This window comes from Lissotriton helveticus, chromosome 6 (genome assembly GCF_964261635.1).
Source record: "Lissotriton helveticus chromosome 6, aLisHel1.1, whole genome shotgun sequence".
In the NCBI taxonomy this organism is placed as follows: domain Eukaryota; kingdom Metazoa; phylum Chordata; class Amphibia; order Caudata; family Salamandridae; genus Lissotriton; species Lissotriton helveticus.
In genome coordinates this window covers 1642658879-1642684886 of record NC_136067.1, presented here as the reverse complement: position 1 = coordinate 1642684886, position 26008 = coordinate 1642658879, and the positions used below count along the sequence as shown (strand labels likewise).

Below are 26008 nucleotides of genomic sequence, written 5' to 3'. Positions count from 1 at the left end.
TTTATTTAAGCTTACAACAGAAAAAGGTTCAGAAAAGTTCATGGATGTGACTTGAATTTTCATGTTTGAATGTTGTTTCTAAATGTGTAAATATGTAGAGGTGTTGACAAATCAATTTAACAACCTGTGGGTGCCTAAATTTGAGACCTCACGTCACAAAAAAATTAATTTTCTACAGAGAAAAGTCAATGCTCAGGGCATTATCTGTTCAGATGTTTGTGGGCTGTGGGCGCTGGCCCTCATCTCAAATAACTCTGACCTTTAAATTAATGCCTCTGAGCTAGATGATAATGTGAAATGACTGATTACTTGACTTCAAAGCAGTGAAACTGAGATAGACGCAGCAAATATTTACACCCCCACTATGGTTGACCCACAATTTTGGTCCACTTTATTGGTGATCCTTGCACTATTACCCTGAAGGCGGATTGTTCTAGGTGGGGATTTCAACCTGCCGATGGACATCATCCTACATACATTTAGCCTTCAAATGAAGAGTTCCCAAAGCCCATTAAGCAATGCATTCTTTTTGCACAGCCATGGCCTAGTTGATGTATGGAGACTCCATATCCCTGCTGGCAGCAACTTCACCTCCTCACCCTTTATTCTGTGATAGACAGTGAAGTTTTTCTTTAGAGGAAAAGTGATAAGGTGCATGGCTGGAAAAAAATGAAGAAATCAAAACCTCTTCACAAAACTTGCGGCCAATATTAACGCTAAAAAACACTATACAGATACACCAAAGACCTGCTAGATATGACCGCACTAAAAATGCTTAAGTATGAGTATACCACAATCAGTAGCAAACGCGCACACTTATGGTATACATGCAGAGAACGGCAAAAACTATTATACTTGAATAAGACGGGTACATTCCTAGCAGCTTATCTGAAATTCAAAAGAAATTTCTTTATAATTTCAAATATTAAAGACCACTAAGGAATAGTAAAGGCAAAAACTGAGAGTATGCTTAATGCTTTCCAGAGATTCTACTCTAGATAGTATTCCAATACGATAACCATTCCTAAAGAGACAAGCCTGAAATTTCTACAAAGTCTACCAATGAAAACCAGATTTATCCCTTGAAAATATTAGCCTAAATGAACCTATTGAGAGGTCTGAAATTGTGAATGTGATAAAGCTCATCCCACCTGGGAAAGCCTCACTTCTGGGTGGTCTATCATCGATGTTTACGAATGTTTGCACCTACGATTATAGATCTGCTGGAATCTGTCCTAAATCACATTACCTCCTCCGTCAAAGTGTCTGTTTCCAAGGCTGCTATTGTGGTTATACCAAAGGAGGGAAAAGACCATTTTGATCCTAAGAGTTTCAGACTGATCTTGCTGATAATCTATGTCAAAATACTGACCATGCGGCTGGCACCTTTGATTACCAAATTAGTCTATGCTACGCAGACGGGCTTTGTTAGGGGTTGACTAGCTTCTGAGAACATCTGTTTGTTTTGCCATGTCATTGAAAAATCATCTACTCTACTTTTCCCCACGGCGGCAGCCATAACTCTGGATGCAGAGAAAGCCTTTGATAGAGTCTCTCTATACGCTAACCCTTCAGCTAGGATTAAAATAAAACAGGAACTTGTCTGCCCCTTTGCCTTTACAGTAAGGCACTCACCAACCCTGTCCGCCTTCCCCTTAGTATTTCTTCTAGCCATAGATCCCCTGCTGTTAATGTTAAACTAATTCACTGAAAAAGATCTCTGATTGGACTTTCCAATGATTATACTCTGCACATATACATCGTAGATCCAATTTAGCTCCCAGACCTGGACCTCGTTCTTCTTTACTTTTTGCTCACCATTGCTCCTAAGATCACCCTTATAAATTTGAACTCCTCTAACAATGTATCCTATCACACGTGTTGGGTGTGGGTCACTTGCCTCAATCTGTGCTAACAAACAATGCATTGTTGCCTTCTAGACCTGTATGGTAGGACCTCAGCTTGGTTTTATGACAAGTTGTTAAGTCTTTTTTTTGAACCACTGAGTGGTTTTCATTTTCATATTGAACTTAAAAGAATTCCTTCCCTTTTCTTCTCAGACAAATCAGCAAGTCATTGTAATGTCGGGTCAGGGTCTAACCTTTTTGTTTATTCAAAGGCAGCTTGAAAATGTACATACTGACATATCATGACTTCCTTTACATCACAGTCAACTGCAATTGCCATAGATGAATTATTACCAATATAATAAATATTGGACCTATTTGGGTGTTTGTGTTCCCCCAAGGGTTTTACCATTTCTCTGGGGATTCTGTTTGCCTGGCAGTTTCTACACTTGGCTGTCAGTTGGCTGCTTTCAGGGCTTTTGCTTCCCCCTGGGACACTCTATTTTCTTAACTTGAGTTGACCCCTCTACTTTTTGAGGTTTTGAATTATTTCAGCTTCATTTACTTTCCTCTGACATCTCTTTGGATCTACCTCTGGTGTTACGGACTCTCCAGTCAGCTCCTTTTGACATACTGGAGGAAACACACTTAAAATTATTACTGATTAACCCACTTTCCTTGGTGGACATTACAAAGGTTGGGGGAAGCTGAAGGTGTCTTCTCTTTTTTTCTTTAACAACTTTAGAATTTTGTAGAAAAACATGACACACTTTTCAGCATCATTACAAATATCAGAGAAGACAACAGTAAGGTAGGGCTCAGGACGTGCCTCTTCCCAAAATTATACAAACGAAAGAGAAAGGGTAAGATCAGCATTACTCGGAAGAGGACAGCAAACTCTTTGTCCCCTTGATCCCCAAGCTACACTAGCCACACTTAAGAATAAAGACATCATAATACAGATAAATCCAAATGGGTTGGGATCACAATGGGTCGCTCTCTGGGTGTGAGGGGGACTGCTTCCTGCCGTTGGAGGCCCTCAGTATTGTAGACCTAGAAAGGTGTATGCTCCCTATTCTGTTTCGATGACATGTGCTTGGTGACACATGTCCCTAAGTATAGCTGTGAGCTTCTCCCTAGCGTATAGCTGTCTTCTCTTCTGAACCATTCCTCTGTTTCTTCCCTGAATAAATGGTCTTAGGGCTCACAAGGTGTTTTATAAATTAAATTCGATCAAGAAATTGTTCTTCCCTACTAATGCCTTTCCTTTTCATTGGAGGAACCGGTCACATTATGTTCCTTGATGGTTGAGGGGGCGGAATGGATCTATTTTCCTTGTACTTCCAAATCACAAGATTCTGAATCTGTTCCTTATGCTTAGCGCTAGATGCCAGAGTCATAACCAAATGTGTCTTACTATTTAATGGCCTATACCCTGGTGAGTATTGCCCTGCCTCTTCCTGTGCTTGATTAATCAATTAAAGGATTAGCTGCTTCATGGTCTTTGGCCTCTGGTATTTCCATGGCTGACGTTTGCAGACTGCTTCTTGGGCTTCTTCAAATAACTTAATTTCACACTATAATCACAAGTTGCTGGACTCAGGCGCTGCCTTTGGCTCTACGGTGCTTGCCAGTGTGATTTATATTTTTGCAGTGTATTTTTATTAAAAATAGTCACAAATGCTGCATCAGGTAAAGATTATTTGTCATATCAAGGCCTTCCTATATTGCTTGGTATATCAATCTGGTAGAGACTTCTAGCCGTAGAGTCCTTACCTTTGAATTCCAGGCGTAAAGACTGGTTCTGGAAGATTTTTCTTCGAGCAGTACCCCTGCGCGCTGGTAGGTGGTGTCAGTTGGCTCCGTGTGGAGTTATTGATGTCGCCTGCTCCAAAAATAACATCCATGTCACCTATATAGGTGCCACCTCTGGGCGCTGATGTCAGTTCTTTTCATTCCGTGCCCGTCAAGCGCTGGTCCTTGAAGAGAGATATCCACTTTTGTTTTGTTACAGAATTTTTTCAACTTTGGTCACTCTTTTTTTCGATGTGCAGGAGTCATCTAATTGAGGAAAACAAGTTTTAAACCGTGCGCACCTGTCACAGTGCCATGTTGGTGACAGACCTACATTTGGTTTGCCTGTGGTGTTTGGAGAGTGAACACGCCTCCAAGTCGTGCTCCGACTGCCAGGTCATGGCACCGAAGGATTTGAGGAAGTGGTCCCTGAAGCTGCTCGCGGTCCTGCGGCGACGCCAATCCCGACTCCTTAGAGAACTCGGTTCTGGTCAAGAGCAAAGTCCAGAGACCACTCCAAGAGTCCCAACTCCTCTTCGTCACACTCAAGTTTATCGGGACACTCTATTAAGAGGCACAACAAGCAAAAGAAGTCAAAGCATGCTTGAACTTCTCCCCGTCCATCAGCCGACACAACGGAGGAACATCAGTGTTCGATGCCTCGTTCTCCCCACTTTTCCAGGAGCAGGAGCGACCCCACTCAAATTAAAACATTTTATGAAGCCATGCTCCTCACTTGTGAATGGTCTACCCATCTGGTGCACCTTCGGGCCCCGGTATCAGAGGGGGGCTGTTGGACCTGGCCCTTTTGGCAGGTTCACCCCGAAACTTTTTGCTTTTTCCTAGCCTGTTTCTGGACCCTGGTGGTAGTGATTTTAGGCCTCTGCGCACTTTTTCACTGTGGTACAGTGTAAAGTGCGTGTGCTCTCTGTGTATGTATGGTGAGTGACCTGCCCTCCCATAGGAATGAATGGGGAATATGTATGCCCATGGTAGTTCCTGATGTGTGGGGAGTGCGGGGTCGAGTTTGATATGTGCAAACTCGTGAGATTGAATGCTGCGTAATGGTGTATGGTTGTGTCTAGTCTAGAAGTGCCACTTTGAGAAGTTGGCATATTTGTGTAATTTGTGCCTGGCGTGTGATTGGCTGGTGAGCCTGGCCCAGAGTGCCTGGGCCTGCTTGTGGATTGACTGTCTGGTTTGAGGGTGACAGGGGCTGCAGAGCCCCAGGAGGTTGTCTGAGTCAGCCCGTGGATGAAAGGCAGCATCTGCTGCCAGGGAAGTGGGTGGAGATCGCACCTGATAGTGAGTGAGGCTGTGCCTGCCTGCCACAATGCTGGCTCCACCCCCCCCCCCCGCTGGGCGACTGTCACCTCTGTCCCTGATACTGACAGGACTTCCCTATAACCAGTTCTAGCTGGTTCTCACACTGCCTGCACAAAGACTTCAAAGACTTTTCTGTGTATAAGAAGGGGCTGTGTCCCCTTCCAAAATGTTCTTGTTTTTGGACTTGAATCTGCCAGGGGCGTGCTGCTGCTTGGGCTCAGGGGAATCCCTGAGCCCTGCCGGGCTCAGGGGAATCCCTGAGCCCTGCCCAGCCCCTGGACTCCTGATGGACTTTCCTGGATGCCTGGAGGACTCCTGGGGGACCCCTCTGCCTTGCCTGGGCTGATGGGGGGGACTTGGCTTTGCCCCCTGGGAATCTCTGGGACCTTTTTTGCAGCATGGAGAACCTACATTTTCCTGCAGGAAGCGCTGTGCTTCCCCCTGAGCGCCTGGGAGCGCTCTGCCTGTTTGCTAGCGCTTTGGAGCGCTTTATTTCCCCCTAGCGCTTAGGAGCGCTTTATTGTGTTCTAGCACTGGGGGGGCGCTTTGTGGGCTTTGGCGGGTGCCCACCCGGCATCTTATTACCCCGTTTATGCCGCCGGAGAATCACCACCGCAGCCCGGGGCCTGAAATTGCCTGAGAAGCCTCGCCGGGACCACGGAGAACAAAGATCGGCGAAACTGTCCTCTCATTGGTTGAGGAGGACGAGCCCCCTCAGGAACGCCGCGCAGGGATTGGCTGGCGGTACGAAGCTCTTCCGCGGTGCCACGCTGTCATTGGCGGGCTGCGGGAGGCTTGTCTGGAAGACCCGCGATCGGATTGGCTGTGGGCTGAAAGCTGTTCGTGAGGTGCCGCGCTCTGGTTGGCGGATCCCCACAGAAGCCCTACGTCATCCCAGGGGCTCGCCTGCCGAGTCGCGCAGTGATTGGTCCCCGTACCCGGGACCCTCGAGGACGACGCCAAAGCCGTGTGTGTGGCCCCCGAAGCTGGGGAAAGAGTGAGCTGACCTCGCCGAGGGGGACCGGAGATGCCAATGCCGAGAGAGAGGGGGACTGGAGAGGTCTGCCTGCCCGCCCGCCTGCCAGTGAGAAGAGGAGAAGCGTGGCGGCCGGTCGACAGGGCTCCCGTGAGCTGTGCAGCAAGAGCAGAGGAAGCCGCGTGTGAGGCAGAGCCCCCCCGACCAGCCCGGTGAGTGTTTGAAGGACTGGGGGTAGGCGGGGAGCTCCGCGGATGGCAGTGCCTGATCGAGGCAGCGTTCGAGCGGCCCCGTGGCAGCGGGCCGCTCCTCTCTTCTTCCCGCGATGTGTTTGAGAGCCCCGTAGGCTCTCTCGAGGGCCCGTGTCCAGCCCTCTATCTAGGGGGGCATAGTTGGTGCGAGCAGGGTGGCTCCGATTGGCAGCGGATCGCCCCAACATTGTCTAGAGCCCCAAGAGGCTCCCTGGGCGCATACTTAGTTTAGGAGCAGAGTGTTCCACGGGCATGGTGATCTTTCAGAGCCTATTTGGCGCCAGCCTATGGGAGCATATTTGTTTAGAGCCTGTGTGGCTTCCACGTTTGACTATGCGCAGTTTGCCAGCAGTGGGTGCAGTTTGCGCCTAAGGGTCAGTGAGGGCCCTGGCGCAGTTTTGATGATCCCCAGCTGCCCAGCAATTAGTGGGCAGCTGCACCGTTTAGGTCTTGGGATGTTCACAGGTGCCCAGCAAGTAGTGGGCACCTGCACCGTTTAGGCCCCTGACATTGAGACACAGGGCGTCCTAGCCCCAACAAGGCCAGTTGGCCTAGCGACTGCCACAGGTGGTGGCTTATGTAGGTTTTGCGCAATTGTGTTGTTATTCCTGCACCTCTGAATGTTTTTAGACATCATGTGATTTCTGTGCTATTGTATTGTTGTGGTACCTCTGAATATATTTTTTATTGCATCATGTGCTTTGTTCTTAACACCGCTGAATGTGTAGTTTTATGCATCATGTGTTTCCCTTTACTACTCCTCTGAATGTATATTTATGCATCATGGGTAATGTGTTCTTTCCTAGACCCCTAAACGCTGTGTGATACTTAGGTGGTTTTCCTTTACTACTCCTCTGAATGTGTTTCATACATCATGGGTAATGTGTTCTTGCTTATACCCCTAAGTGTATTTTATTCTTAGGTGGTTGTTCTTTTTAGTACAGGTGGTCCTAGTGAGGTCCTGGTCCCCTGCGTGACATTCTCCTAAGGTGTTTAGGGTTGCGTAGGTGGTACTTACCTGTTCCCAGTAGTTACTGGATGTCATTTATAACTGTTAATTTGTGCTACAGTGATTTTATATCTTTTATTCTAATTTCTGACAGTATTTCTATTTCTACTAAGTGCTGATTATGACAGTGGCCTATGTGGCCCTGTCTTGTAAATAATCCCTTCTGAATATTGCCCGTGCCAGTTGGCACAATGTACATGTGTGATTCTATCTGATATGTTTTGACAATACAGAAGTTATTTTTATATAACCTTGTGTGGAGTTCCTTTTGTGGTGTGACTAGGATGTTGTTGCTGTTGTGCGCTGGCGCAAATGCTTTACACATTGCCTCCGAGTTTAGCCTTACTGCTCGTGCCAAGCTACCAAGGGGGTGAGCAGGGGTTATCTTGGCGTGTGACTCCCTTGCCCTGACTAGAATGGTGGTTTCTGCCTGGCTTTGGCGTCAGCCTTAGCCTACCAGAAATAGCCAGTTCTAACATTGGTGGCAGCGGTGGGATTTGGACTTGTGTTTGCGCAGTGCCACAGCAACAACTGGCTACATTACACAACTCTGCAGTTTTTCAGATAGTCACATGTTTGGGATTATTGTTTGTGATTTTATTTTTCCTCAAGAGTGTCATTTTCAGATGGTGTTCCTGCGCTTTATGTTTAGTGGCAGATGAGAGAGAATGACAGGGCGGGACGCCAGTAGAGGGGGAGGTTCCCATAGATTAGGAATCCCTTGCTGGGTCCAGTGTCCAATTCCTGTTCCTGTCCCTGTGTGGGTAGATGGAAGAGAGGGAGTGTGGAGGAGAAATGGCTTGCTTGGGAGGGTGGTTATCCCCTGAGTGTAGTGTGTGTGTCTGGATTCCCCAGTATGGTAGGGTCCAGTGGTGGCAGCTTAAATGTGTCCAGTGTGTGAAGTCCCATTCCCAGTTCTCAGAGTATGGTGCCTGGTGCTCAGTAAGAGGGGTACAGGTTGAGAGTCAGGGGCAGTGAGGAACTGTCTCACCAGTCTGGAGGGGGAGTGGGTGGATGAGTGGTGTCTTGAACTGGAGGAGTTGGTGTGAGGTTTTTTTAAGGAGCTTGCACGTAAGGTGTACCTCTGGTGGTGTGCAGGAGGTCCTGCAGAGGCACTGGACAAGAAGGTGGATGTCTGGCGGTGTGCTAGGTGTCTTGCAGAGGCAATAGGGAGTGATTCTAAAAGTAGTGGCTTGTGTATCTGATGATCCTGTGTAGGTGAAGAGGTTCATGTGTAGCCCAGCTAGGTCCCATTAGGATGGTAGGGGTGTAGGGGCTCATGTCCTGTCTCAGTGGAGGCGGAGTGAGTGTGGGACGGTGTGTCCCACGTTGGCCCGAAACCCTGTCTCTGGGCCTGGAGGGTTCCCCCGGGAGCGCCAGGTCAGGGGCCTAGGCTGTACTTACAAGTCATTTGAGGAGGATCTTCCTGTGTCTAGAGGACGGGGAGTTTCTGTAATCAGAACTCCGGCGGTCCTGGTGTTGGGCTGTACCGCTCCTAAGTGGAGGGTGCAGAAGTCCTGGTTCGCTGGGCATTTAACCGTCTAGAGTGCTTGACCATTTGTGGGGCCTCTGGAGGTTGTTCCCTGAGGAGGGGGGAGGCCAGGTTCAGGTTCAGCCTGACCTGGAGGGAAGGGCATCTGTAATCAGTGTCCTGACCGGTTGTTGGCTTCCAGGGGTACCGCTCCAAGGTGGGAGGGTGCAGAACTCTGGAAGGGGGTGCAGGGGGACGGTGTCCTTACTTCTGACCCCGGTGCAACCTAAGGGTTTAGATCCTAGGTTGGGAGATTAGGAAGCTTCCAGGTCAAGAGGAATCTCTACCAAAGTAGATCAGCTGAAGAGACTGAGGGGGCTGCCCTTGCTGTGTGTTCTGGGGCCCACCTGCAGTTTATTGTTTCCACTAAGGTAGAGGAAAGGGGGCTTTGCTGTGTGCTGAGTCCCCCCACCTGCTTGAAGAGGGACTGTGCTGTGTGCTTTGTACCTCAGAAGTGAAATAGTTTCCAGGTGACAGACCAGTGATGGAGTGAGGTCCTGATCTGGTAGGAGAGTTGTGTTCTGGTGAGTGCTTCCCTGTGAGGGTGCGGAAACCCAGAAGTAGAGGTAGGGTGGGGCATTCTTGCCCGTGACTTCTGGTCAGCCTAAGGGTGTGGACCCTAGGTTGTTGGATCAGTGGTAGTTGTAGCTACCCTGAGAGGGAGAGTGGAGAGTGGCTATTGTGTGCCAGGGGTTACTGCCCCCCACTCTGTGGATTGGTCAGGACCTGTGATATTTGGATGGCCTAGGGCCTGGTCCTGGCTGTGGATGACTAGAGAGTACCAGTGGGGTGTTCTAGTTGTGCCAGAGAGCTTTTGTTGAGCGAAATCTATGTGGGTTCAGAGTGGCGAAAAACCGGAGGGTGTCCCTGCCGTGCGGGCCCGTGTCCGTGTTTTGTCGCCCAAAGCAAGGAAGCCCATCAGTGGAGTGATTGGTCTACCCTGCGTTTTGGCTGGAAGGGGGTTGTGTTGGACCTGGCCCTTTTGGCAGGTTCACCCCGAAACGTTTTGCTTTTTCCTAGCCTGTTTCTGGACCCTGGTGGTAGTGATTTTAGGCCTCTGCGCACTTTTTCACTGTGGTACAGTGTAAAGTGCGTGTGCTCTCTGTGTATGTATGGTGAGTGACCTGCCCTCCCATAGGAATGAATGGGGAATATGTATGCTCATGGTAGTTCCTGATGTGTGGGGAGTGCAGGGTCGAGTTTGATATGTGCTAACTCGTGAGATTGAATGCTGCGTAATGGTGTATGCGGCATGGTTGTGTCTAGTCTAGAAGTGCCACTTTGAGAAGTTGGCATATTTGTGTAATTTGTGCCTGGCGTGTGATTGGCTGGTGAGCCTGGCCCAGAGTGCCTGGGTCTGCTTGTGGATTGACTGTCTGGTTTGAGGGTGACAGGGGCTGCAGAGCCCCAGGAGGTTGTCTGAGTCAGCCCGTGGATGAAAGGCAGCATCTGCTGCCAGGGAAGTGGGTGGAGATCGCACCTGATAGTGAGTGAGACTGTGCCTGCCTGCCACAATGCTGGCTCCACCCCCCCCGCTGGACGACTGTCACCTCTGTCCCTGATACTGACAGGACTTCCCTATAACCAGTTCTAGCTGGTTCTCACACTGCCTGTACAAAGACTTTTCTGTGTATAAGAAGGGGCTGTGTCCCCTTCCAAAATGTTCTTGTTTTTGGACTTGAATCTGCCAGGGGCGTGCTGCTGCTTGGGCTCAGGGGAATCCCTGAGCCCTGCCCAGCCCCTGGACTCCTGATGGACTTTCCTGGATGCCTGGAGGACTCCTGGGGGACCCCTCTGCCATGCCTGGGCTGATGGGGGGGACTTGGATTTGCCCCCTGGGAATCTCTGGGACCTTTTTTGCAGCATGGAGAACCTACATTTTCCTGCAGGAAGCGCTGTGCTTCCCCCTGAGCGCCTGGGAGCGCTCTGCCTGTTTGCTAGCGCTTTGGAGCGCTTTATTTCCCCCTAGCGCTTAGGAGCGCTTTATCTTTGGCCATAGCGCTTAGGAGCGCTTTATTGTGTTCTAGCGCTGGGGGGGCTTTGGCGGGTGCCCACCCGGCCTCTTATTACCCCGTTTATGCCGCCGGAGAATCACCACCGCAGCCCGGGGCCTGAAATTGCCTGAGAAGCCTCGCCGGGACCACGGAGAACAAAGATCGCCGAAACTGTCCTCTCATTGGTTGAGGAGGACGAGCCCCCTCAGGAACGCCGCGCAGGGATTGGCTGGCGGTACGAAGTTCTTCCGCGGTGCCGCGCTGTCATTGGCGGGCTGCGGGAGGCTTGTCTGGAAGACCCGCGATCTGATTGGCTGTGGGCTGAAAGCTGTTCGTGAGGTGCCGCGCTCTGGTTGGCGGATCCCCACAGAAGCCCTACGTCATCCCAGGGGCTCGCCTGCCGAGTCGCGCAGTGATTGGTCCCCGTACCCGGGACCCTCGAGGACGACGCCAAAGCCGTGTGTGTGGCCCCCGAAGCCGGGGAAAGAGTGAGCTGACCTCGCCGAAGGGGACCGGAGATGCCACCGCCGAGAGAGAGGGGGACTGGAGAGGTCTGCCTGCCCGCCCGCCTGCCAGCGAGAAGAGGAGAAGCGTGGCGGCCAGTCGACAGGCTCCCGTGAGCTGAGGGAGCCCTGCAGCAAGAGCAGAGGAAGCCGCGTGTGAGGCAGAGCCCCCCCGACCAGCCCGGTGAGTGTTTGAAGGGCTGGGGGTAGGCGGGGTGCTCCGCGGATGGCAGTGCCTGATCGAGGCAGCGTTCGAGCGGCCCCGTGGCAGCGGGCCGCTCCTCTCTTCTTCCCGCGATGTGTTTGAGAGCCCCGTAGGCTCTCTCGAGGGCCCGTGTCCAGCCCTCTATCTAGGGGGGCATAGTTGGTGTGAGCAGGGCGGCCCCGATTGGCAGCGGGACGCCCCAATGTTGTCTAGAGCCCCGAGAGGCTCCCTGGGCGCATACTTAGTTTAGGAGCAGAGTGTTCCACGGGCATGGTGATCTTTCAGAGCCTATTTGGCTCCAGCCTATGGGAGCATATTTGTTTAGAGCCTGTGTGGCTCCACCGTTTGACTATGCGCAGTTTGCCAGCAGTGGGTGCAGTTTGCGCCTAAGGGTCAGTGAGGGCCCTGGCGTAGTTTTGATGATCCCCAGCTGCCGAGCAATTAGTGGGCAGCTGCACCGTTTAGGTCTTGGGATGTTCACAGGTGCCCAGCAAGTAGTGGGCACCTGCACCGTTTAGGCCCCTGACATTGAGACACAGGGCGTCCTAGCCCCAACAAGGCCAGTTGGCCTAGGGACTGCCACAGGTGGTGGCTTATGTAGGTTTTGCGCAATTGTGTGGTTATTCCTGCACCTCTGAATGTTTTTAGACATCATGTGATTTCTGCGCTATTGTATTGTTGTGGTACCTCTGAATGTATTTTTTATTGCATCATGTGCTTTGTTTTTAACACCGCTGAGTGTGTAGTTTTATGCATCATGTGTTTCCCTTTACTACTCCTCTGAATGTATATTTATACATCATGGGTAATGTGTTCTTTCCTAGACCCCTAAACGCTGTGTGATACTTAGGTGGTTTTCCTTTACTACTCCTCTGAATGTGTTTCATACATCATGGGTAATGTGTTCTTGCTTATACCCCTAAGTGTATTTTATTCTTAGGTGGTTGTTCTTTTTAGTACAGGTGGTCCTAGTGAGGTCCTGGTCCCCTGCGTGACATTCTCCTAAGGTGTTTAGGGTTGCGTAGGTGGTACTTACCTGTTCCCAGTAGTTACTGGATGTCATTTATAACTGTTAATTTGTGCTACAGTGATTTTATATCTTTTATTCTAATTTCTGACAGTATTTCGATTTCTACTAAGTGCTGATTATGACAGTGGCCTATGTGGCCCTGTCTTGTAAATAATCCCTTATGAATATTGCCCATGCCAGTTGGCACAATGTACATGTGTGATTCTATCTGATATGTTTTGACAATACAGAAGTTATTTTTATATAACCTTGTGTGGAGTTCCTTTTGTGGTGTGCCTAGGATGTTGTTGCTGTTGTGCGCTGGCGCAAATGCTTTACACATTGCCTCCGAGTTTAGCCTTACTGCTCGTGCCAAGCTACCAAGGGGGTGAGCAGGGGTTATCTTGGCGTGTGACTCCCTTGCCCTGACTAGAATGGTGGTTTCTGCCTGGCTTTGGCATCAGCCTTAGCCTACCAGAAATAGCCAGTTCTAACAGGGGCACATTGTGTTCCGCACCGGCAGTTTCAGACCCTACCGCCCCCCATGGATCAGGACTTAGATCCGGACTCACACTGGTTGTGCCACTGTGCCCTTCCCTGATGCCGATGTACACGGCACCGCCTGTGCCCACTGGTGGTGCCAGCCCGATTTTAATACCAATTACAAACAATTGGTTGACCCAAATTTAACCCGGAGGACCTGGGTATTATTTAATACAGACAAACAATGGTCCAATCAGAGAGAGCAACTGAAACTGTAATGGAGAGAAAAGGACGTATTCACTTTCTCTGTAACAATATATGAAATACAACATGTGAAGGAATTAGGCAATGAACTCCACTCTAATCAGGAGAAAAAAGAGGTACATACACATATACGTTATTCAGTTGATTTTAGTTGCACAAGATGTTTGAAAATTCAACAATATATATACACTTTAATTAACCATAATGTATTCAAAACCTTAGGATGACTTATGGCTAAGAAGGTGCTCAGAAAGTGTGCTTGTTAAAGTGTAGAAAGGAAGAAGGTATAAACCCTTTCTTCAATCAGGTTTCTTAAACGAAAGGCCTTTCCAATTAATCAATGTAGGATTTGTTCCATATGTTACGGATGCAGTTGCTAGGTAACAATTGCCCAGTTCTGATTGTGGATATTAATCCCCTGAGTCTTATTCAGAGAGTCTTGGGAGATGAATGAGAAGGGTCACTAGACCCTTTAGAATACCAGCACTACAATCAGGAGATGGACTGGTATGAGTAAATGGGTAAGACCAGCGGACTGGATACGTCTTCAGATACTGGCATGCTTACCCCCCCCCCTACCGAGGGTACGGAGGAGGGAGCATCTTATGCAATGGTGTTGTGGAGGGAAACTGAGGTTCTTGACCTTCAGCTGCCTTCAGTGGTAGTCAAGACTAACATCTCGACTGGTGCTACAGCCGGGAGTTTCCTCCTCAGAACCTGTGCTCCCATTTAATGAAGCCCTCATGGATGTCCAACTGGAAACCTGGTCCAAACCCAGCACAGGGGGTCCTTTGAACAGGACAATTGCCATCCGCCACCCCCCCTGCCCCTGGCGTCCCATACTTCCTCACTAACCACTCCCACCCTGGCGAAGTTTAAGCCTTTACTTCCCATATGGTGTCGCCTGCCGCTCCCCCAGACAGGAATCCAAGAGGTTGGGCAGTTGGGGCAAGAAAATGTTTACTTCCGCCAGCCTTGCGGTCTGTGAACACTGCATGCTTATTGGGCTATTATTCCCATTCTCTGTGGGAAACGGTTGTGTAATTGCTGCCAGAGGAAGGCCTGGGCCATCCTCTTGCAAAGTGATTTCCGACTCGCTAGGCAGAACGATTTCTTCTACGGTGACTGCTAGACACCACGCCTGACTTGAAAACATCTGGCATTTCAGGAGGATGTCCAGGCTTCACTCTATTTTCTCATGCTATGATACCTGAACACTTAAATGAGGATCTAAACAAAAGAAATGTGTTTGATCCTGGTAGAGAAGTGATTACTGGAATGTTCCTTCATCCCTGTGTAGTCAAAGGGGTCACATATTGATTATATTGAGTTATTTTGGACCTTGAGTATATAACTCACTGACATAAAGAAGCTCTGGATTTTCTAAACAAATTATCCTAAAAAAAAAGAAATTGTCCTAAGAACGATACATTTTCTTTTTTATATATTATTGGAAATTATGTTGATTTTTGTCATTTGTGTTGTACATATCAATATTATTTACACCAAAGACGAAGAGCTAGTCATAAAAATGAAATATACAGGTAAAAAATAGGCATATAAAATCAGAAACAAGATAAATACTCAAACACACTAGATTCAAGTATGCGTTACGTTATTTAAATGGACGTTTATTTAAGGCTTTGCTCATGGGCATGCCCTTTGATGGCACCTGTCTCTTCAGACAAGACAGACTCAGCGTTGGAGCGCTTTAAGGATTCGCGGGCTACAGCCAAGTCCTTGGGCCTATTAGCTGCCCCCGTCATCCCCAGTTTGCCTTTCGCTCCTTTCATGGCTATGGAAGGTGCTTTCAACCGTGCCAGTCCTATCCCAGCCACTGAGCTGAACAAGTTCCACAATCCCTGCGTAGACCAGGGCGCAGTTCGTTTTGACCACGTGGGTAAGGTAGCCAGAGGTCCGGTCAAACCCCCACCCCCGGCAGCTTCAGCATTCAAGCCCTTCTAGTCTCGCACTTCAAGAACATGGGTGTCCAGTTGGTGCCAGGATCAGCCATCACCTTCACCTGGCAAAACACTGCATCAGACAGATGAGTCCTCAAGATCACCCGTAGGGGCTACTCGCTCCCCTTCGATACCATGCCTCCATCCTACGATCGGCTGACAGAGGATTTTTTTTTGCTGCAGGAGGAAGTCATGGATCTGTTGGTCAAGATAGCCATAGAGAGAGTTCAGAAGTAGGCTGTGGTTGCTATTCCTGCTACTTTCTGGTCGTGAAAAAGGACACAGGCTTTCGTCCTATCCTAGACCTACGAGCCCTCAACTACTTCCTCAAAAAGGAGAAATTCAAGATGCTCACATTAGCTCAGGTCTTCTCTGCCCTTGACCCAGGAGACTGGAGGGTAGCGTTGGACTTGCCAGATGCCTATTTTCACATCGTCCTTCTGCCCACCCATCTGTGCTACCTGCGGTTTACGGTAGGCCACAAGCACTTTTTGTTCACCATGTTCCCCTTTGGCCTCAAAGCACCCCTCGGGTGTTCATCAAGGTGATGGTGATGGTTGCAGCTCATCTGCACAGATCAGGGGTACCAGTCTTCCCTTATCTTGACGACTGGCTGCTGAAGGCAGGCTCACCCCAAGCTGTTGTCTCCCACCTGCAGACTATGGCGAACCTCCTGCATTCATTAGGGTTCACTATCAACATGCCAAAGCCACACCTGACTCCCTCTCAGATGCCCTCTTACATCTGAGCCGTTCTGGACACAGGGCAGTTTCAGGTCTATCCTCTCGAGCAATGAGTCCAGGATATTCAAGCCATGATACCGATGTTTCAGCCTCTATCCTGGATTTCAGTGAGAATGACTCTGTGACTGTTGGGCCTCATGGCCTCCTGCATCCTGCTAGTAATTCAGACCAGATGGCATATTCGGGCTCTGCAGTGGTACCTGAAGTTCCAATTGAAGTAGCATCAGGGGAATTTCTTCGACATAATCCAGATCTCGAACGGAACTGCACAATACCTGCAGTGGTGGCTAACGAAGCCGCAAGCGGGTCAGAAGCAGACACCTCTCCCTTGCCAACCAGATCTTACAGTAGTGACCTATGCGTCACTCCTAGAATGGGGAGGCCATCTGGAAGAGGTGGAGATCAGAGAACTCTAGTCTCCGGCAGAATCTGGACTCCACATTAACATGCTGGAGCTCCGAGCGATCTGACTGGCATTGAAAGCCTTTCTAACATCCATTAAGGGAAGGCTAGTTCAAGTGTTCACAACAACACCATGGCCATGTGGTACTGCAACAAACAAGGCGGAGAGGGGTCGTGTAAACTTTGTCAAGAGGCCCTGATCTCTGCACATGACTGGAACAGCAGGGCACATTCCTGGCAGGTTCCTTGAATGTTATGTTATGTTATGTTATGTTAGGGTGATTTATTATGCGCACAGATACTCCAGCCAAGGAGCGTCCCGGCGCAAAGACAAGGCAGAACATAACACAACAAAAAATAAAATCAGAACAGCTAAAACAGGAAAGTTTTTATCGCCCTCCGGAAGGTCAAAAGGTCCTCCATCAGACGGATTTCAACGGGGAGGGAGTTCCATGCTGATGCAGCCATGACCCTAAATGAACGGCCTCCCATACGACTGAGCCTAAATCTGGGGACCACTGCAAGAGCCAGACCCTGGGAACGGAGACTGCGGGTGGGGACATAAAAGGAAAGGCAGCTCGACAGAATTTCCGGGCCGATACCTCTCAGAATCTTAAAAGCAAGACATAAGATCTTAAAAAGAATGCGCTTCCTAACCGGAAGCCAATGTAAAGAGCGAAGGACACCTGCCACAGAACTGAATCTGGGCAGGCCAACAATCGCTCTCGCCGCGGCATTCTGAACCCGTTGCAAACGGGTTAGTTCGGCCTGGTTAGCCCCAGCCAGGAGAGAACTGGCATAATCCAGGCGAGAGATGACAGTAGCCTGGATCACCAGTTGCCTGGTTGGGGCATCAAAGAACTTGAGTACTGGTCTCAAGCCTCTTAGAAGTCCAAAACAACAGGCCGCAGTCTTTTGTGTGTGCCCTACAAAAGAGAGGCCGGCATCCAACCATACCCCGAGATTTTTCACCTCCGACACCGGAATCGGAGTGGGTCCCAGCTCTGAAGGCCACCATTGGTCGCCCCACAGCTCCACTCCCTTACCGACGACCATCACCTCCGTCTTTGTGGCATTAAGCTGAAGGCAGTTGCCTGTCAGCCAACTAGCCACCGCCTTCAGTCCAGACTGAAACCTGGGGGCCGCAGTTTCCACGTCCCCGCTGAGAGTAACCGCCAGCTGTGTGTCGTCGGCATATGAGACCAAGGTTAGGCCCCACTGCCTAGCGACATCAGCCAGCGGTCTCACGTAGAGATTGAACAACGTGGGACTCAGCGAGGACCCTTGCGGAACCCCCATGGCCAGCGGTTGGTAGTTGGACTTGAAGGGAGGGATGGCAACACAGAAGGAGCGGTCGTCTAAAAAGGAGCGGAACCATTGCAGCACCTGACCACCAATACCAGTCTCCTCGAGCCGGTGCAGGAGGATGCTGTGGTCCACCGTGTCAAAGGCGGCGCTAAGGTCTAACAAGATAAGCGCCGCCGTTTGACCAGCATCCAACCTTGCCCGGAGATGTTCCACCATCACAAGTAACGCGGTTTCCGTACTGTGCCCAGCACGGAATCCGTTTTGTGTGGGATCGAGGGCATTGGTTCGTACCAAATGCTCAGGCAGGGCGTACAAACCCAACCGTTGATGCCTAGCGGATCACAAGTGGCATCTCCATCTGGAGGTGACACAAGGTCTCTTTCAGCAGTGGGGAGAGCCTTGGTTAGATCTGTTTGCCTCTGCTGAGATCGCGCAATGTCAGCAGTTTTGCACGCTGGAGGTTGGAAAGTGGCTCTAGCTCAAAAACACCTTTTGTCTCGAGTGGTGCTCAGGCCTCCTGTACGCCTTTCCACCCATACCACTCCTGCCCAGAGTTCTCAAGAGGATCAGGAACAACTGGGCCCAAGTCATCCTTGTGGCTCCGGACTGGACATGGAGAGTCTGGTATCCTGAGCTTCTACAAATGAGCATTGATCCTCCGAACAGGCTGCCCCTTCAGGAGGATCTTCTGTCACAGCAACAGGGAAGGTTCCTCCACCCGAAGCTGTCAACTATTCGTCTTTTTGCATAGAGATTGAGCGGCGGCAGTTGATAGCTTTTGACTTTCCTCCCGAAGTTTGTAATGTCATTCTGGCAGCCAGTCGTCACTCCACCAAAATGGAAGAAAATTGTAATATACTGTACAAAAAGGTCTACTGACCCTCTTTCTGCTTCCCTTTCTGATGTTTTGCTATTTATTTTGACCTTTGCCCAGCAGGGCTCTGCACTGGGCACCCTGAAAGGGTATCTTTCTACTTTTTCTGCTTTCCTGAGACTGCCAGACAAACCCTCTTTATTTAAGTGACCCATTGTACATAGATTCCTGAAAGGTCTTGTGCAGATGTTCCCACCTTCCCCTTTCATTATGCCTCGGTGGGATCTTAATTTGGTTCTCACCTTCCTGATTTGCGCTCCTTTTGAGCCCCCGCATAATTATTCCCCCCGGCTGTTTACTATTAATACAGTCTTTTTAGTGGCATATACATCTGCCAGGAGGGTGAGTGAGATGCAGGCTTTATCGTCCAAGCCTGATTTCTTGACGATCTTCCCTTACAAGCTGGTGCCACGCACTAGCTCTTCTTTCCTCTCAAAAGTGGTAATAGCATTCATGTGGGACAATCTGTCATCTTGCCCACTGTGAGAGGGATGGGCGAAAGGAAAAACGAGGAGGCCGAATTCAGGGATCAATTGTGATTGGGTTTATTAAAGATAGCAAAAGAGCGGTGCAGAAGGTTCTGTCTCTCTCCTAGGTTAGTCGTAGTCTTCTTCCAGGTTGTTTTATGGTCTTTGATGTGGCTGGGCACCCCAGTAGGTTCAAAAACGAAAAGGAGAGAAAAAGGGGGTAAGTTCCTCTGTTATTGCTAACCTACTGGATGAGAACCCTTCACTGTGTTAACAAAGTACACCTGTCCTACTGAACACAAGACTGGCCTGCTTTGGCTGGACGTTCATGAGGTTACAACGGAAAGGGTAGAATCGCGACAGCCGCAGGGAAAAAATAAAGGAAACACCGATGCATAAGCACCCTTATGTCAGGAGGCTTTCGGTTTATCGGAAGTTGAAAAGGGTGTGAGGGAACAAAGAGGGTTATAAAGGTGCTCAGGGAAAACAGACTAGTGTGTCGATGGTGGTACAGTCAATGGGGATAACGTGCACATGTGCAACAACATGTACAGTGCTGTGTAATGCGGTGTACTCCCCACTACCCACCCTTTACTCCCTCCCCCCTCCTGTATCACATAGCGCGACAGCCGCAACTCTCCTGAGTTGCAGCAGCTCGTAGGTGTCCTCCAGGGGTGTCCACCACTCTTCTGACCAGGTCTCCGCTCCTCCTTCCTGCTCCTTCTCTGAGATGTCCACCATCCGATACGTACTCCTTCTTCGCGTTGCTCTCCTCCTCACTTCCATGCTGTTTTCTTCGCTCCTCCGGTCCAAGACAAAACTGCTGCTCTTCCGTAATCCCTTCATACGCCACTGGCCCCACCTCCCCGTCTTCCCATTGGCTCCTGTCTTCCTTTGACGGGATTCCTCCCTGTATGTAAGAGGCAATTTGCGATTCCCTAATGCGGATGCATGTAGCCTTTCCTAAATGTGAACTGTGCATTTAGGAAACGCTAATTACCATCAACTTCAAGTTGATGTTAATATGTGCATGCTTTGAAAAATGCACAAAAATGCATTTTTCAAAGTGCCATGTAGCCCACACATGCCCTTACATGTGCACATTTACCTTTTTTGTGGGGTGCTTCAGGGAGACCTTAAACCCCCGGGCACCCTTGGATTTGTGTTCGCTCTTTGCGATTACCAATTTTGTAATCGCAATTAGCGAATGCAATACCATTCATTCCTGTGGGCCTGGAGACCCATTGGAATGAATGGAGTCACATTACCTAATAGCGATTCGCAATTTCCAAACGATATTAGGTAATGTTAGGGAATCTTTTTTTTGCGATTCCTACAGGCATAGCATTTTGCGCTTCCCAGATAGCGAATCGGTAAAATTTGCTATTTGGGAAACGCAAAAAGTGGGCCTGATGCATGTGCCCCTAAGATTCTTTCCTTTAATGCTAAGCGACTTTGTGCTGATATCTGATGCACAAATGACTATTTTCTCACTTTGAAGGTATCTTTTGACCCCCAGTGCTGAAGAGGATGAAGCTGAAACCTTGTCATGGCGATGGTAACCTCTCTGCAGAATGCTAGTGCTTGATGGCAAAATCGGATTGAGGTTGGGTAGAAGGAACCTGCCTCAGAAGTATTGAAGTGTCAGAAGTATGGAGGCCACACCCGAGGTGGCAAGAGTGGGAACAGGATCCCTCTTAGCACCTTGAATCATTCTAGACATAATTTCGACCTTGTGTGCACTGAACTGAGAAGAAGACTTGACTTTCTGTCACAAAGGAAAGAGAACAGTTTTAACTCTTCTAGATAATTATAAACACCTAAACTGGACAGTGGACCAACTCGGCTGAGGTAGGCATCAACTTCAGAAAGTATACCAATATTTTGTGAGATCCAAAGCAATTCTGTGTGCAAACTTCAACAGTGCCCTCTGTCCAAAGGCACAACCCTTTCGCGCAGGGTCAATCAAGCTGTATCAAAGCTGCACCACTTCCCAATTGTATACAATCAAATCATTTTTTATCCAGTCCGTTTTGAAAAATATAAGGTTCCTGATTTATTGATTTTTTCTTAAAAGAGCCACAGCCAACGCGTTTCGTTCTGCAAACAGAACTTCTTCAGGGCATTCTTAAATTCCGCAATACTATTAGGTAATTTATGCGTTAGGTAGTAGTCTCTCACTTTGAATTATTCTTTAGAGATTATTCTCATATATCTCATCTGTATACCTCAACATCGCTTCTAAATGAGACGTTACGTGACGAACCTTTCGTATTCACGCAGAGACCAATTCGAGAAACGGGTGTGATGTCGTGATATGATAGTCACTCTGATTACTCCAATGAGTGTGTGCATTGGAAACAGCACACACCGTACCTTGCAAAGGGGTCAGTGCGCCCGACTTGTTTTCTCATCATTCCGATTCCCGCCCATGGAACCACGGTATCGCGGATTTTAAGAATGCCCTGAAGAAGTTCTGTTCACAGAACGAAACGCGTTGGTAATCAGGAAGTGGTGCAGTTTTCATACAGCTTACATATCTTCTTGATAACTACTTCCTAGCTTCTCAGGCTCTGAGCTTTTCTCAGACCACATCTGCTATTTCCGTCATGACTGGTGTTAGAAACTCCCTGCAAGTCCTAGATCTAGTTCAGGTTCCATTCATCCTAGGGTTGATCAGCTTGATGGGGCCACTACCCCCTAGCTGGAACAGACTGACTACAGTTGTGACACTGTGCTGTCTCTGTGCCATAATTGGTACACTAGACCTCATCTAGCGCTTGTCAGACCTTCTTGTCCTAAGGCAAACTGAGGATTGAGAATGTATTTAGGCATGCCTTCTATGGTAGACTCACTCCCCACTCTGACTATCCTCGACTTGATTTTGACAGTTTGACTTGGTGGAAAAGTGGATGGCTGACAGGAGTTGCCCTACTCACTCAAGGTTGTTGTCTCAGCAAGGCGTGGGCGACCTTACTCAGAAGTTGTAAGAAATAGGAAGGGTAAGGATCCTTCACCATGGTAATAGATTTGTGTTAGATGAGTGTGGCCCACCTTGAGCTTTAGAACCTCTCATGTCAAGAGGATGAGGGGGGTGCACTTGGCAGAGCACCTGCTGTAGGTGATATGTTACAATCCAGGCAATTCTTCCACACACTGCCATAGACAAGGACACGTTTATTCCAGCAGTGAGGTATTCGCTCAGCTGTCTTGAAGGTACTAATACAAAAGTCAGTAATGGAAAAAAGTGATTGGTCATTATTAAATAAAACAAGTTGAATACAGTATTTACACAGTACTATTCCATGCTCTGTTATAGAACGCTTCCCCATTCTCAGCATTGCCAGAACTGCATAATAATACATTCTCTGTATGCTAGCAAGCATTCTAACTACAGTGTTTTCAATTTATTCTCAGCTGTTCCTGCTGTTGAAGGGAAAGTTTCACCGTTGATGCTGTTTTTTGAGGCTCTCATAAATACAAGTTCTTCTTCCAAAAGCCCTATTTCTGCTACTTTGACACTTGAAGGAATAAAATGTGCTTTGATGCAAAAACGACTCGACCTTGTCATACATTGGATCACACAGCAAAGGTAGGAACCCGTTTAAAGTCTGTTCACCCAAGCATCTGCACAATAATTTAGTAGCTGTTGTAGGTACACCCCTATGTGCATATTACCATGTGCTACTGTTTCCACTGGTCTTACATCGAGTGAGTTTGCATAGCATTTAAATAATAGAACTCATTTGTTTATAATCCTGGCTTTAATGTGGAAAATCAACACTGACTAATCCTCTCCTTTGAGTAGCAGTTTGTAACAGAATTGTACTAGCATATTATTTATTACTAGCTTAAAGGATGCAGTTTAAAAAAAAACTTCTCAACTCAAATTTGTGTTCGAATTGTCCTCTACTGACAGTGACAGCACTTGCACTTTGCATCTTTCTCTGCATTGGGACTTTGGTGCTGACATTTAATGGGGGTTGTTAAGAATGCTGTAAACTAGAAGCAGCTAAGGCAGGAGAGTGTGACCCCCTCCCTATTTTTTCTGCAAAATAACGCAGCTGACGCATGCAAAAATGCATCTGTAGGGTCATTAGGATGTTTGGCTTCAATATGGTAGATTAAAGTAATGTGTTTTTATTTTTAGTTCAGCTAATTAACTTGTAAGGATAATATTATAAGCTAACAGGAGATTGCCCGTGACCAGGTAATTGATCCTTCACCACGTTTTCCATAGTTTTTAAATATGCTTTTAGTCGTTTTATATTTTTTTATGGTATTTTGTTGGATTTCCAGAATTAATTTTTATTGAATTTGTAAGAGCGGGTGAAGCAAGATGGCGGCCGCTACTGCAGCCGAGTGAGGAACTGTGTGGCGTCCTACCCGAGGTCCGACCGGCTCGCTGTTTGATGCTGCTGTTTTATCTAAGCTCCCTTTGAGCCCCCTCTGAGCGGAACCCTCTTGGAGCCCCCTCGTTCTTCTGCTGTCTCACTTCTGCAGCACTTGTCCAGGATTGCCTGGTCCCGTGTGCTCTGTATGGTGCTTTGGACGGCGTGCTCATTGCGGTCAGCTGAATGGTATCTGGAGCTGCGGAGAGCTGGTGAAAGGCGGGGAAACGGCGAAAGCTTCAGGAGCGTAGAGAATTCCAGGCCATAGTGGCGTGAGTGAAAGCCGCGGAGAGTCTTACTCCGGGGCAGAGGGGGAGGCGGAAGACGGGGGGAAACGGAGGCGTGTGAGGGCTGAAAGACGCTGAGGACGCTGGACTGCTGGAGCTTGGCTGTTTCGGGGGTGCGGAGAGTCCTTTCGCCGGCAGAAGTTGTAGCAGCTGCATGAAGTGCAAGACGGAGACGCCGGGATACATTGTTATAAATACCCAGGCGGTTTCGCTACTCGAGCAGGATTGCCTTTATTCTCCGCATTACCCGTTCAGGACATCTTTAGTGGCAGTAAGTAGTTTGCAATAAGCCTTAAGTAATTTGCTGCTACTGCTCATTTCCTTGCCTGACTGTTACTCGTTGCTGCTATATACTGCCATATACTGTCATATACTGCTATATACTGCTTTATATTTATACAGCATTCTAAGCAGTAAGCAAGCAGCAAGAAAACTTTAAACCTTTAAAGCCTCAAAGCCTCAAAGCCCCAAAGCTTAGCGAAATAGCAATTTACAACAACTAATACACTTTGGCTGCTGGTATCAGTATAAGGATACTTGATATAGCCATTTGCTTGCCAGCTATTAACTTATTTAGCCCTGCCATCTGTTCATTATCTAAGTGACAATTATGGCGCCTAAAGGCAGAGGGACAAAAAAAGCTGTTATTAATTCAGCCAATGCCGCTAACATGACGTCCAGTGCTGCGGAAAATACTGCAACAGTGTCAACGATAGAGTCTAATTCGCTTAGCAGAGATATCTCTGAGACCCGAGCCCGTCAGCAGAACGGGGTCATTAAGGAGCCAGTAATACCTGATTTATTTAGGAAGAAGAACATAGCTGCTTTATCCAAGAGCAGCATTCAGACGCCTGGAGGTAACATCCAAGGTAGCGCGCAAGGACCTGTCACTGACCTGCTTGGTGCTATTCCTAAGAACCATGGCACAATTCTTTAAGTTCAGACCCCCTCAAATCCGATTTCGTCCACAGCTGGAGACGGAGTTGGAGGGTCTCCTTCCCTCGAAAAAGGCAGCGATGATGGCCTAGTCGAGCTCTGTCAAGCTGTGGAGGAGGTCAGGGTCTCGTCACGGGTCAATGATCATCCTTTAAATGATGCAGAATCCATCGAATCGGGGGGACAATTTTACTCCATGTCCGATGTGTCGGTAACTTCTGATGGGGAGCTCGATGAGGAGTTGTTTAACGAAGGTCATCTGCTTGTAAAAGACTGGGCTGATGATTGTAATCAAACTTCCGAGGAAGAATTTCTTGGCTCCGACTTCCTGATGAACGAAGGAGCTCCTAACACAGTTCGCAGAGTTGTAGAGGTACAAAATTCCCTCACAGGCGAAAACTCAGGTGTAATAGACCAACCGCAGTGGGAAGGGGCTGGAGCGGCATCAGAAACCCAGGCTGAATTCCCAGAACTATTGGAGAGAGATGAGGAGATTACATTAAAATCTATCTATAAGTTGCAGACCTCCATGTATAGATTAATCATGGCTCATAGAGAGGAGACCAAGGCAGAGGGGCTCCGTACCCAAGGAGCTGTTCGTAAATTGCAGAATGTTGTTCGTCGCCTAGCTAAATTCAGTAATGAAACCAATCTGAGAGTACAGGAGACCGAAGTTCGGATTTCAGCTGTGGAAGATGAACTTTCTACACAAAAAACGTCAATTAAGAACTTGGAGAATACTAGACAAGACATTGATTGGAAGCTGACCGACCTGGAGAACCGCGCACGGCGTAATAACTTACGCATATTGGGGATAGCTGAACAATCAGAGGGAAGAGATATCCGTCGCTGTGTTGTGGAGATGTTCTCGGATGCTTTTCCAGATCTCAAAGGCTGGGACTGGGATAAAGAAATTATAAGAGCTCATCGCTTTCCCTTTAACCAAAAACGTGATCAGGGGGGGAAACAAGAATCCAAGAGCTATCCTTATATGCTTACAGAACTACTTACTTCGTGAGATTTTGTATGACTTGGCCAGACCTTTAAAGACTAGAAAGGGCTTGGGACATGAGTTCTTTGTACGACCTGATTTTTGCCCGGTAACAGTGCAGCAACCCTGGAGGCTTAAACAGCTAATGGCACCAATTCTGTCTAAGGGGGGGGGGGCAAGTCTTTCTACTAAACCCTGCAAAACTCAAGGTTGTGCATAAGGGGAAAACTATTTTTTTTGTATCTGAGCTCAAAGCACAGCAATTCTTAGATACAATGTAGCAGAGATTGGATAAGGATTATACACTTTATCTATGCTCTTAATGATTTGCCCCCCCTTTTTTTTTCTCTCTTTTTTTTGCTGGGGGTAAGGTAGCATATATGGGTCTGGTCGGCTCATGTAGAATCACATAGTTTATACTCACTTTCCATCAATGAGGGCATTTGCCGGGCGTGG

General features: G+C 48.4%; 1 protein-coding gene across 2 annotated transcripts in view; it reads left to right on the top strand.

Annotated features, from left to right (window-relative positions):
- The window catches only part of CLHC1 (clathrin heavy chain linker domain containing 1), a 522096-nt gene that overhangs the window by 420971 nt on the left and 75117 nt on the right, over positions 1 to 26008 (top strand). For both annotated transcript variants that reach the window (XM_078649489.1, XM_078649488.1), the window contains one exon: positions 22365 to 22539. In XM_078649489.1, the coding sequence (XP_078505615.1) occupies positions 22365 to 22539 (175 nt within the window). The remainder of the gene's footprint in view (positions 1 to 22364; positions 22540 to 26008) is intronic.